This window comes from Ursus arctos, unplaced genomic scaffold (assembly GCF_023065955.2).
Source record: "Ursus arctos isolate Adak ecotype North America unplaced genomic scaffold, UrsArc2.0 scaffold_1, whole genome shotgun sequence".
Taxonomy (NCBI): Eukaryota; Metazoa; Chordata; class Mammalia; order Carnivora; family Ursidae; genus Ursus; species Ursus arctos.
This window is the reverse complement of record NW_026622763.1, coordinates 38733724-38747390: the sequence shown is the minus strand read 5'-3', so window position 1 is coordinate 38747390 and position 13667 is coordinate 38733724. Positions and strand designations below refer to the sequence as shown.

Genomic DNA, 13667 nt, shown 5'->3' with positions numbered 1-13667 from the left:
AATGTTTAGCTCTCTGCTCTAAGGGGGAAGGCAGCGTGAGCGTCTGCCAAATATATTTGGCCCTGGGATCCTATTTCTGGCAGCACAACTAACAGTGCCCAGAGCAGTGTATGGGAACCCCTGGTTTAACTGAGTTCTTTGTATTTATTTTGTACAGTCCCTTCTGCCAAGCATAGAAAAAGCATTACATGGAAGGAAAAAAATTTTCTTTCCCTTGCTTTCCGTCACCCCCCCCCCCCGCCCGCTCCCCCCCACCCCGCCGCCACCGGCTTTCTCTGAAGATTTGTTTCTCTTCGTCCCTATCAGAAATTTCGGGAGAAACTGCTTTTCTTCACATAGAAATGATTTATGAAGCCCTAAGGAGTTGTTATTCTTTATCTCATTATGAATGGTTTTAAAAATGGATTCTTCATTTTATTTTCAAGGAATTGTATTTATGCTTTTATTGTAAACCATTTCAATCTTTTTAAAAATATCGGACAGTATATAAATTTTAAATAATCCATTTTGAATTATTTCACTTTCCAATTTAGGAGGAGTTCCCCACAGTTTATCACAGAATTGCCAGACTTCGGGCTATAGGCTATTTGCTAAGCGTCTAATCCAATATAAAGACACATTATTGGCAATGTGCTTTCATTCCTCAAACATTTTTGGTTCAATAAGATATGATATGTTCTTATAAAAAAAGAAAAGAAAACAAAAAATCTTGCACTAGATTTAAATTCCTAAATAGGTTGAAAGAAGGGAAAATGTGGAGCAAATAAAAACTTGTAGAATTTATTTTCTTGGGACTCAAATCTGTCTTTCTAAAATAATGGTCTAGTTAATCTTAGTCTGAAATGTCTGGAAAAAATCTTTTTTTTCTTTTTTTTTTTAAATGGTAATAATGCACCCTACTGGTTATTTCAGAAGGGAGCAAATGATATCTTGATTATAATTTGTCTAAGGAAAGCAACAAATAGAATTTTAAAAAATCATTTAAAAATATTTTCTTCATTTTAATATATTATAGCTCTGGCAGCAGCAGAAGGCTGTTACAGGAGAGCGCTTCAGAAATTTCATGGGAACTCTTACACAAGTTAACCTCACAGAGGCAAAAGGTAGTTTTTTAGTTCCCTCTGGTGGTTAAAGTTTAGTAATGCTCTTGCTGAGATTCTGTGTGAGGACAGGAAAAAAAATTACTATGGTGAAAATTTTTTTCTTACTCAGGAGTTAGAATTTAAAAAAAGAAAAAGTAAGTTTATTTTACAGACACATTATTTGAACAGTGTATAAATTCAGGGTATTCCTAACGAGTTACCTAGAAAAAAAAAACCAGGTTGAACTACCAGAAATAGCTGCTATTTTATTTTGACCTATAAAAATGACAATTTTATACTACATTATGTTACAGACAGGTCACATATACTAGTTTGTCAGTTGAATTTTTATGTTTCCTCTCTTTCATACTCTTCCAGAATCTCCCCTATACTGCCAGGGAGAATGGCTCTTCTAAGTCCTTGTCATCATCAGGAAATTTCCTAGGCGGAGACTGATTTGTTTGTACAATTCACTTTCTAGGGGAACTGAACAAACATGGCCTAAAACAGCAGGCTTACTGATGGTCAAGTCTGAGAACTTCTTTCGTGAAGAAAAAGAAAATTCTTAAAGAAAATGAAATAATTCCAGGAATATTTATAAATCAAAATTCAATGAGAAAACAATAAAACAGATTAAAATTCTGCATGACTAGGGAAGAGCTCTAGGTCAAGGCCTGACTAATCACTTCTAAACCTATTCTACGGTAAATATCCTCATAGCTTGCCATCCTTTTCAAATTAAGCCCCACTCCCAGAATGGGTTTGAAATGGCTTTCATCCAGGTTTTCTGCTTTCTTGCTTTAGTTCTTAGCTTTGTACTCTGTCCAACCTGTTTAGTTTGTTTTCTTCCCTTTTGGTACATTACATTGTGCCCTGGAATTTTGTCTGTCATCATTTGACTATTTTGTTTTCAACCCATGTTTGAAATCTATAAAAATCTAATTAAATCATGTCATCCTATTGCTTAACCTTACTCAATAACCTCCTATTACATTCAGTAGGGGGGAGAGAGGGAAAGAAGGAAGGAAGGAAGGAAGGAAAGAAAGAAAGAAAGAAAGAAAGAAAGAAAGAAAGAAAGAAAGAAAGAAAGAAAGAAAGAAAGAGACAGGAAGGAAGGAAGGATTATTACTCTGCCTGTAAGGACCTATGTGACCTGACTCTTCCTCCCTCCTCCCCTTCATCTGGTGCGATTCTTCTCTCCTTCTGACAACATTCATCTTCGTGGCACTTCTTGAGTGCCTGGACAGTCATCTATCTTAGAGTTTTTGCACAAAGGGCATCCTCTGCCTAAGACTCTCTCCTTTAGAGCTTGGATGACACTTGTCTTTCAGGCCTGGGCTTCAACATCTCCTCAGAGTTGAATACTCTAGCTTAGAAGGATTCCTCAGTTGTGACCAGTTCCCTAAATGAGAGCCATTCTATTTTTTATTTAAACGTTACATACTTGTACATGGTTTTCCCTACTCAACTTTAAGCTCCACAAATAGGAATCAAGTGTGCTTTATACATCACCCTATAACGCAGTTCTGAAATGCTGTCTGGTTTATTGATACCCAGTAGGTATTTGCTGAAATAATCAATGAAAATGGCTGCCTAAAAGCCTCCCGTAAGTTCACCTATATTTAACCCTTAACCATGCTCTGTCTCATCTGCACTCATACTTGGTATTTACTTGTAATGTAATCCTTCATTCTTTTCCACACATTTTCAAGAGTTTTTAAATTTTATTTTTATGGAGTCAGAATGTAATTACTGCTTGAACTTACCACACCATTAGCCCTCACAATGGGAGCCTTCAAATCAGGAAAAACATTCTCCAAGTACCATTTGAAACTTTTGCATTTTAGTTTCTTTCGAAGTTCCCTTTGTTCTGTGAGGTTTCCAACATCTAACCCTTGGTCTATGAGGTGGTCCCCATGGCCATAGAAGAGCTCCTTGTACTCATCAAGCCAGACCTCAGCAACCCGCACCAAGTTCCGCTCTACTGTCTTCATCCGGTCTTTGGGGAAGGAGTACGGATTGTCATTTCTGAATATGTGGCCCACTCGGGAACAGGGAATGATCTCAATTTCACCACCACACATCCACACCTGGAACAGTTTGATAAACATCAATTTTTAAATGATGTCCACAAATCATGGGCAGTTAACAATGACAAGGAACCACTTGATCACCACTCCCTCCTCCCCGCAGTTGGAAGTAGTTTTTTCTAGTAGTTTCAAATTAAACTCAACAGGTTTATTTGGTTTTGTCTATTGCTGTGGACCATTTTAGGATTCGTAAAAAATATATATTTTTCTTCCCTACCCTGCAGTGTTCATCTTTTTATTTTATAAAGAAATTCTCACCAAATCCCAAAGTATAAAATATAAACTATGAATTCCTGTTTTGGTTGGATCAGGGAAAGGAGTTTATATTTCCATTTTTTCAAACTTCCATTCTCATCTTGGGATGATCCACACGACTTATGGAACACAACCTGAAAATGAGCTCCAAGTAATACCCCTTTTACTATATACCACCTCACTCCCCAGGAAAGCAGTTGCCTTTTGGATTCCCTTCAGTCTGGCTGCTGCCAAGGCTTTCTTAGCTGTTGATCAATGACTATAAATACCCAGAGCTGTCTGGATGTCCAAAGTTGCTGCACCATTGCCTGCTGATGGTCTGCTCTAAAGGCGCTTTTTGTACTTCTGTCACTTGTGCTGTCTAACATGACCCATTACTGAATGATTTACTGGAGATATTTTGTATGTAGTGTGAATCCCGCAGCATTTATACAGAATGGCAGACAATTCTTTCCCCCATAGTCACATATAGAAACAGTGTTATGAAATATTAGGGAATACTAATAAATTTCATGAGAGCTATTGATTCTTCCAAATTTAATCTGGGATATAAAAACATTAATCTAGAGGCCCCCAAATTTCTGTGCAATTTCCTCCCAGAGGCAGTCCCATATCTGATTATATTAGTAAAATGAAACCAAATGAAAAAGTCTGAATTGTAGAGAGAATTGGAGGACCACTTGATAATACCTTGAATGAGAGCTCCATATTTTCTCCACCCCACACATCAAGCCCAGGGTCGTATGTTCCAAGTTCAAAAAAGTAATTTTTATCAATAGAAAACAATCCACCTGCCATGACGGGACACCTACAAAAAGAAATGTTTTTTTAAACTTGCATGTCATGGGATTTCAACTTTTAGAGTGGGTCCTCTGTGCAGTTGTGATGGAGTTAAGAGAGATTTCAAAATAGCGACCAAGTGTGGGGAGGTCTTGGAAGGGAGTCACAAATAGCCCTGAGGTCATCAGTTCCCTGCTTCCTGGTGGCAGAGCTTGACTAGGGTCAGCAAAGATGGGGCTTAGAAGTAGGATTCTTATTTGCCCTTTACTCTTCGCCACAAACTCTCGAGCTAGGTTATTTTTAACAATGCCTATTTAATAGTGCTAAGGGAGTACCAGGCACTGTTGTGAGTATTATATGTGTATTATCTCAGACTTTATGGAAATCCTGCAAGTATGTACCGTTAAGAAACTACAGCCCAGAAATGGTTTGAAACTTTCCCGAGATCACAGATTACTATGATGTACACCTGGGGTTCAATTTAGGTGGCCTGGTTTGACACTATGATCGCTCACTCCACTCTACCGTCTCAACTGTAGACAGACTTTATTGACAGCTTATTATGTGGCAAACACTTTTTAAAGTATGTGATATGATCAGATTTAATTCTTAGATGATAGAGGTAGTTCCTTCTATTAGTCTTTAATGCAAAAAATGAGGAAACAGAGATTCAGAGAGGTTAAGTAACTTTTTAAAGCTCACACCTTTAAAAGGTAGTAGAGTTGAGATTTAAATTCAAAGAGTCCGACTCCAGAGTCTTCATGACTGTTCTAGATTATGGGGGATAGAAACTACACTTGAATCAGCAGCTCGACAAGGCGGTAATCACTTCCCATGGTGGTTACATTGAGCCAGTTGAAAGGTTTGTGTGGAGAGCCTGTCTTGTGTCTAGGGTACAAAGCAATGTCAAGGGTAAGATAATTCCTGCCCCACACCTACTTCCTGTCCCCCATCATTTATGTACATATGCAGTCTGAATGCCCAATGTCCTTTCTAGTCCATCCAGAATGCATTCTTTTTCTAATGTTATGTGGACTATAATCTGAACTCAATCACTACATTGACCTTCAAAATGGGAGTCTGAAAAAGGCAAAGAAGTTCTTTAGATGTGGGATCAGAGTAAGTGTGTTAAATTCAGGCAGATATGGATGTGAATCCCAATTTGTTCTTTTCCTGGCTGTATATCCCTGGAAAATTACTTCTTTTAGGGTCCATTTCCTCATCTCTACCATGGCAATACTACCATCTCACTCCTAGGGTTATAGAGAGGGTTAAATACACAGTGCTTAATAAATGATAGTACTCCTAACTTGACTCACTAGGAATACCAATTCTGAAGGCATCACACCTAGCAAGGAATGAGGCATGCTTTATTGAGGGTTAAGTTCTGAGAAATAATGCTACAATCCACAGTGTGGGCTGGGGCTTTCTCTTGGCACTTGTCTGCTCAAGTTCTCTCTCCAACTGGGAAGGCTTTGGGACTCCTGCTGCTCGGCCTGAGGCTGGCTGCATGCTTGTCCTGCAGGTCTAGACTCTGGAGGAAGTGTTCAGAAGTCCCCACTTTGGCTTCAGGTCTAAGCTGTGTTCTTCAATTCAGCAATATTCAATTTATTCTTCAATTTATTTCTCCAGCAATAAAGACCCACTTTTAATTCATATCTGCCTTCTGTATCTATTTCTCAATTCATTTACAGAATTTGGCACCCCTCCCATGGAAAGGGTAGGATTAGAATTGAAAAGAAAATCCTAACAGTAGCTATTATTACAATAATATTTTTACTACTATTATTTACTCTTCCAATTTTTACTCATGTCGGCTTTAATATGCGTGTTTATATTAGCATTTATGCAGCATATTCAATTAGTTTATATTTCTTAGGCTGTAAATCCCAGAGAACAGGAGTAGTATTAGTGAGTTTCTCTGGGTTCGGGGCTGAATAAGGTCCAGTTGACCATTTAAAAGAATGAGTTTTGGTAGTGGGAAAGTAATCTCTTAGGAAAACTGTTTGCTTTTGATCATCTGTTGGCTAAAGCTATAATTCTTTTTTTTTTTTTTAAAGATTTTATTTATTTATTCGACAGAGACAGAGACAGCCAGTGAGAAAGGGAACACAAGCAGGGGGAGTGGGAGAGGAAGAAGCAGGCTCCCAGTGGAGGAGCCTGATGTGGGGCTCGATCCCAGAACGCCAGGATCACGCCCTGAGCCGAAGGCAGACGCTTAACGACTGCACCACCCAGGCGCCCCTAAAGCTATAATTGTTGATGGTCTAGAGAATGACAGGAAATACTTGTTTTGTGGAATTGCTTCCTATGCATTTGTAAAAAGATACATAATTGCTTTCTAATTTTAAATTTCACACACTTACCTTATTATATCTGTTTCTTTAATTCTGTTTTTTGCAATAACATCTGGAGGAATTGTTCTCCAACCAAAGTTCATGGGCCACACAAAGATGCCTCTTTGAAAGTTGTCCACTGTCATGTAACTAATCCAGGAAAAAAACAAAAGAGCTACCTGAGATCGTACACATATACTTAATCGGACACCATGCCTTGTTCAAATGAATGAAACAAGTGCTTACACAAATGATTTTAGATTACCACAAACTTTTTAATAACATTTCAAGCAAATTTATGAGTACAACTTACATTAGTGACTTACTGGCTGGATTGCTAGTTTTTAACTTATACTTTACTTTTAATAATGTTCTGACTATTTTTGAGGGAAAAAAACAATTTAGGAGCATATGTATATTTTCCACAAAAAGATGAACTAATCTTAAGGAAGATAAATATTTTCTGGGTTCAGGTACAGCTGAATAGAAAGAGGAAAGAACTGGACAATGAGTATTAGGATTTAATGTTATTAAAAGTTAAGCATTTTGATGATCCGATAAACTATTGGATTGACCTCTGATCCTAAGATATCGATTATGTGTTTCTATTTATTTAAATGGATGAACTTTGTGTTTCTTAGATTTGCAAAAATGTGCACTTTAGGAATACGACCAGTACTTTTTGCTGTTGTTGAAGACTCGCTTAGAAGTGTCTCGTGGAATACAACAGTATTACCTCATGTCCTTGTCATTGATGACTTCAATTACTGGACAGGCTACTTTCTTTCTACTTAAATAAACTCTTTCCAGAAGAGGTTCCAACCAACCAACGTTACATTCCACGTGAGAATCTAAGAATGTCAACACATCACCTAGAGAACCAGAAATAAAGAAACCATTTGAAAATGCGATATACTGAGTGTGTGACTTCATGTTCAGAGGTCTTGGGGATTGCTTCAGAAAGGTGATTATAAGGGTAGTAGTCTTCTCACTGAATTCCTGGTCCCTATAGTTTCATTCTATAATGAAATAAAATCAATTTTGTTTCTAGAAGTCTTATGGGGAAAGCATCATTTTTGTTTGTGAAAAATTGGTAAGCCACTTAGAATAGATTGGCAAGACTTTGAAGGGAATCCTTAGTAGTAAAGGTGGCTGCTTTGTCTCTTCTAAGGAGGGTGGATTCCATTAACCTGGCATGGGTCTGCGTGAACCAGGCAGAGTTTGATATTCCAAGGTGGGCCGTAGGAATGATGAAGATGAGAAATCACTCTGCATAGCAGGGGTGAAAACAAATAAAAGACAAAGAAACAGCAAGGTTAGAAGGTAGTGTTAAAAGGGTTCAGGGATGGGGAGGGAGAATAGGAAATAGTTTAATGGGTATAGAGTTTAAATTTTGCGAGATGAAAAGCATTCTGGAGATTGGTTGCACAACTGTGTGAGTATACTTCAGAGTACTGGACTGTGCACTGAAGAAATAATTAAGATGGTAAATTTTATTTATTTATTTATTTATTTATTTATTTATTTATTTATTTTTAAAAAGATCTGTTTATTTATTTGACAGAGATAGAGACAGCCAGTGAGAGAGGGAACACAACAGGGGGAGTGGGAGAGGAAGAAGCAGGCTTCCAGCGGAGGAGCCTGATGTGGGGCTTGATCCCAGAACGCTGAGATCACGCCCTGAGCCGAAGGCAGACGCTTAACGACTGAGCCACCCAGGTGCCCCAAGATGGTAAATTTTATGTTACACATAATTTACCACAATAAAAATCAAAGACTTGCAGGAGGAGAAAAAAAAAAACAACAAGAAAAAAAAAGCTTGGAGGCTAAAAAATAATCATTAAAACTTATTTTTTTTCCTATTAGTTGTGTGAAGTAACACTCTCTTCCCAATAAAATTCTCTGTAGCATCTACATGGTTCCAAATGATTTTATACAAGCGGAGTGTATGTGTGTGTGTGTGCGTGTGTGAAGATTAATAATAACCTGAGGAATCTGGGCTATGGCCAAAATCCTATATGTGTCCTTTCAGGCCCAACCACAGGCAACTTGCAAAGGCTTTCCCCGGCAGGTCCTCATGGCTGGAGGCTGCCCTCTCATACCAGATGTGGTCTGCAGCCAGCGCACCACAGCCTCTGAAGGGACTTGCAGTCAAGATCTCAAGCCCTCCCTCTTCTTCAGTGGACATGCTCTCAGCATAGCTTCATTCCTAGCTCAGTCCCTCCATTGGAGGCCTCCTTCAGGCCAAGATCTCTGTCTCACCGTAAACGAGGTGGGGAGGTCTCCAAGACATTTTCCTCCATCTGACTCGGCATTCAATACTTTCCCACTCTGAGCCCTCTCCTTTTTCTCACCCGAGGCTCCAGGCAGTAAAACAGGAGGAGCCTTTTGTTCTGGGCTCCTTAGGCAGTGAGATGACCCTCACGTCTGCACAATCCACAGGGGAAAATGGAACATTCAAGGAGCCAGCACTTCCTTCTGTTTCAATTCTTACTTACACTTCTTACTTATATTAGTGGAGGAAATGATTAAAGACTTGAGTGTTATTTTCCTTTTGGTTTATTATTTGAATCAACCACTCTGACCCCTGGCTGCTCCCCTCAGCTCTCAACAACCCTATAACAACATCGGTTACCTTCTAGTAAGTGCTTACTCTATGCCAGCCACTGTCCTAAGCATTCTACATGGTTGTCTTGTTTAATCCACACAACAAACCTGAGGTATAAATCTAATTTTTATTTCCACTTAAGAAATGAGATGTAGCTCTAAGTTTTATTCCCATCTAAGAGAAACAAAGGACTTAAGCAATTTTTTCAAGTTTACACAGCTAAGTGGCAGCCTGATACTAGAAAATAGCTTATTCCATTGCCTGGGTTCCCCAAAAAAAGAAAGAAAAAATGGCCAGAAAGAGGCAGGGCTATGAAAATGGGAAAGCTTAAAGTAAAAGTAGAAGACAGCAGCAGGGGGCGCCTGGGTGGCACAGCGGTTAGGCGTCTGCCTTTGGCTCAGGGCGTGATCCCGGCGTTATGGGGTCGAGCCCCACATCAGGCTCCTCCGCTATGAGCCTGCTTCTTCCTCTCCCACTCCCCCTGCTTGTGTTCCCTCTCTCGCTGGCTGTCTCTATCCTGTCGAATAAATAAATAAAATCTTTGAAAAAAAAAAAAAAAGAAGACAGCAGCAGGCAAAGAACCAGGTGAAATTAAATACCTGGATGATAGCTCATTATCCATGAAAAACTATAAACTACCTCTTAATTAATGGTTCAGTATCTTATTAACCGATGAACAAAGGAATTTTTGCATAAGGGTAAGAAACTGACCTTAGCCAAGGTCTAGGTGAGGGACGTTCTTCAGAAGTCCCTAGGCAGCACCAGGTTGTGCTAGGCTAAAGCCCCACCCCCCCTTATCCCCAACTCTTGGAAACAGTGGTTACAACTCCTGATCATGCTGGTGGAGTCCTATTTCCAGAGATTATGGCTTGTTTGATAATGAAAGGCCATTATCAACTATGGGTGTCCTTTTGCACAGTCCGCTCCCTGTGTGGGAAGAAGGTTCACAGGGATTATCTAGGTGTGTAAGGTATGTAAGCTTGCCTGCTAAGGTCCTACTTGGCTAGTGATAGCATGTGCAGAAGACAACCCCCTTTTTCTCACTCCTTCTACTGCTGGTCCATTCGAACCAAAGAGCAGTCTCTACCAGACTGCATGTCGCTATCCCCAGAGTAAGCTTAGAGGGTCAAAGGGGCCTGGATTGACTTTCTCAATCCCTGGTAGCAGCATGATGGGTACCCAAACTTACATTCACTTCCCACCTGGCCCAGATCCCCACACAGATTTTCATTCACTTGTTGCCAGGACCCAAAGGAAGCAGCTTCTGTCCAAAACATAGACTGGAATTTTATACTGTTTTATTTTGGGTGAGAAGCGAATCCTCCCATGCATGAATGTCATTGCTCCACTTTCAGACACTTTAATTTAAAATAAGATCTCCGGAACTAGACCAGGGAGCTGTCTATGTAGCTGACTCTGGTTGGGACTTCTACTTGTAGTGGGTATGGTCTCTGGACATTTCACATACTCTTCCTAACCCCTAGACTTATAGTGAAATGAACACAGGATCGAAGCCACATAGCTCTGCTTTCCTTAGCCACATGGGATAAATTACTTAACCTCTCTGAGATTTACCTTATGGGGATAGTTCTAAGATCTACCTAACACCTAACTCCCTTATAAATAGCTAGTGTTATTACTATTTTTTCAACGAGAGTTTAAGCTAGAGCTCAAATCATCCTATCTTGATGCCACCTGGCAGGCTTTTCTGATTCTTAAGAGTAGGTCCCAGCAATGCTGGATGGTTTGCAGATGGGTTTGATTGTAACTTATTTATTTATTTACTTTTTGACCAACTCAGAGATGCTCCATGTGCCAAAAAGCTTTGGCTCCTTTTTGAGTACAGACCCCCATTTCTATTCAGCCAACCAGCTTGGGATATTGTTGCCAGCACCAATTAGTGTTGGAGTGTTGTGTCTAGGGTTCCTTGAGGGATGTGGACCTGGCTGGGCGTTTGATTTTACATAATAATTTACAAGTGATGCTAAGGAAACCACCTGTTTTACATGCAGCAGAAACAAACTGTAGAAATTTACAGGACTATCACTTTTCAGGAGACCCCAGGGCTGTCCAGGAGTTAGATGTCGTTTTAGTCCACATACTTAAAGTTAGCCAACTGATTCTTTGGAATGCTCACAGCAGTGTCACGTATTTTGCCAAATGCCCTTGTTATAAAGGAAATGAGAATCTGATCTCTACTCTGACTCTCCAGAGTGTACTATTGAACCTGCCCGTCTGCAGACGCTTCTTGGCAGGGCAATAACTCGCTCTTTCATTCAATACTCGCATGAGATCCAAGTGGCTGGCTTGTTCACTTTGTACCTCAATTACTGCCTCTCTTTTTACTTCTGTTGGTTTCCTATAGGACACTTTCCTTAGAGATCCATTGACCATGGCCTGCCCTTCAGATTTTTAAATCCTACTTGAACTCTCTATGTCCTCATTCTCAGGAAATAACTGATTGGACTCGATCTTTTTGCCTAAATCATATCCAGATGAAGAACCTATTATGCCCTAGAAACTGAATATGTAGTGAACGCTGTTAGTGGTCAGAGAGTCACTGTTTTGCCCTTATTATATTGTATTATGTACTTTCAGAAAGTCTAATAATACCTTGGGACCACAATGGGCTACTTGACCTGTTTCAGGTCCTTGGATCTTTGATCTCATCCTTGCCTGTGGTTTCCCCTCCCTTTTTTCTGAATCCTAAAGGGTAAATCTTTAGGAAACAATAGCTGTCAAGGCCTGTCAGATTCTGAATTCAGATTCTTGGCTGAGGCAGTCTAGAGAAAATTTCTGCCCTGGTATCTTTGCTGATCTCTGTTTACTGAGACTTTTCGGGCCTAGAATGTCTCTTGCCTGTGCTTTACTTGTGATGGCTGGGGAATGCCCAGGGGGAGTCTGGGATAACTAACAGGCTGGTCAGCCCCACTTAGGGCCAGTCCCTGAACAGTCCCTGAATTATTTCCTCAGCTAAACCTGGTATGGGCTTCTGAATCCCCTTGAATTTCCCACAGGAGTCAGATGCACTTCAGGGCCCTTGGATGTGCCCTTGGGCAAGGCTGGTACTAATTCCATCAAAACACACTTTTCAGCTTCTTTCCAAATTCAGGCATTGACCTTCCTCTAATGCTGCTCAAAGTGTGGCCATAGACCCTGCCATCAGTGATAGGAACAGAAATTGAGAACAAATGCTTTAAAACCCTAGCAGTTTGCTGGAATTTGTTAATTTATTCTCTATTTTATATATGTGTACTTATATAAGATATATGTCATTATTTATGTTATCTGTATCTTATCTATGCTATATGTACACACATACACATGTATATGTTATACATAATAAATTTATGTATATATCTATATACATAGAGTATAGATGTATGCATATATAATTGTGTATCTAGCTTTATTTTTTCCCCATTTCTTTCTTAGGTAGTTCATCTTTATTATAATTTACAAAGGGTAGGTCCACAAAATTTGGAAATTAGGAAGAAAAAACTTCTTCTATGATAGTTTGAGAAGCAACTCTTCACTAGACAGTGGCAGGCAATTAAAATGCACCTAGCTGGCCTCTCCAAACTAAAGTTGTGATCTCTGAGCAAGTCACTACAACAATGTAGTGGGGTTGACCAGAATCTAAAAAACAGATAATATAGAAAAGAAGATATTAGAATCTGCTGCACATGTTATTTCATGAAATGTCTATCATAGTTATATGTGTAATATATATATGCACTGGGTTGTGATGTAAGATTTATTTCTTAACATGGGTCATGGTCAAAATAGTTTGAGAGTTACCGAATGAAAACTGAGCTAATGTGTTCAAGGGTGTTAATGACTGACTGAGAGGCAAGTTTACATTTATACATTTGGATTTTCTAAATCCAAAGAAATTATTTTCTGGCTGTATAACCGCAAGTACTTGAGCAGGCCGATTAGGCAACTGCTTTGAGCAAGTTCATTGCCCTCATCTGAAGAGGCCTCCCGTGTTGTCTAACAGTTTTGACTATTCTGGAGATCATCACCAGCATGCTTTGTGCTCCATGCAGGCAGAGAGAAGTTTTTTATAAGCAGTACATTTTTGGTTCTGCACTTGTCAGCTTTCTCTACATGGATGTCTCATTTTCATCTCAAATTTACATGGACAAAATCGGAACTCAACTGTAATCCCAAATCTGTTCCTCTGGTTATGGCCCCACCACCCACCAACTTGCTTAGATGCCAATTCTAGGGTTTTTTTTGTTTTGTTTTGTTTTTTGGGGTTCTTTTTACTCCTCTCATTATTATTCTCTTCATACGTTGTCTGATGACAAGTTCTGTGGGCTTCATGTCCACAATATATTCTTACTCTGACCCCTTCCTCCATCTGCCCTAGTACCTCCCTGGTGCTTGGACAACTATAATAGCCTCTTTTTTTTTTTTTTTAAGATATATTTATTTATTTGAGAGAGAGAGCGAAAGAGCACGAGAGAGTGAGTGGGGGGAGTGTAGAGGGAGAGAAAATCTTCGAGCA

The 13667-nt window shown here is 39.5% G+C and overlaps 1 protein-coding gene across 1 annotated transcript in view; it reads right to left on the bottom strand.

The window, feature by feature from the left end:
* The window catches only part of GALNT5 (polypeptide N-acetylgalactosaminyltransferase 5), a 49239-nt gene that overhangs the window by 15091 nt on the left and 20481 nt on the right, over positions 1-13667 (bottom strand). Inside the window, exons 4-7 of the mRNA XM_026492767.4 lie at positions 7280-7415; positions 6574-6693; positions 4118-4235; positions 2849-3172 (exon numbers count right to left, since the gene is read on the bottom strand). Coding sequence (XP_026348552.2) covers positions 2849-3172; positions 4118-4235; positions 6574-6693; positions 7280-7415 — 698 coding nt within the window. The remainder of the gene's footprint in view (positions 1-2848; positions 3173-4117; positions 4236-6573; positions 6694-7279; positions 7416-13667) is intronic.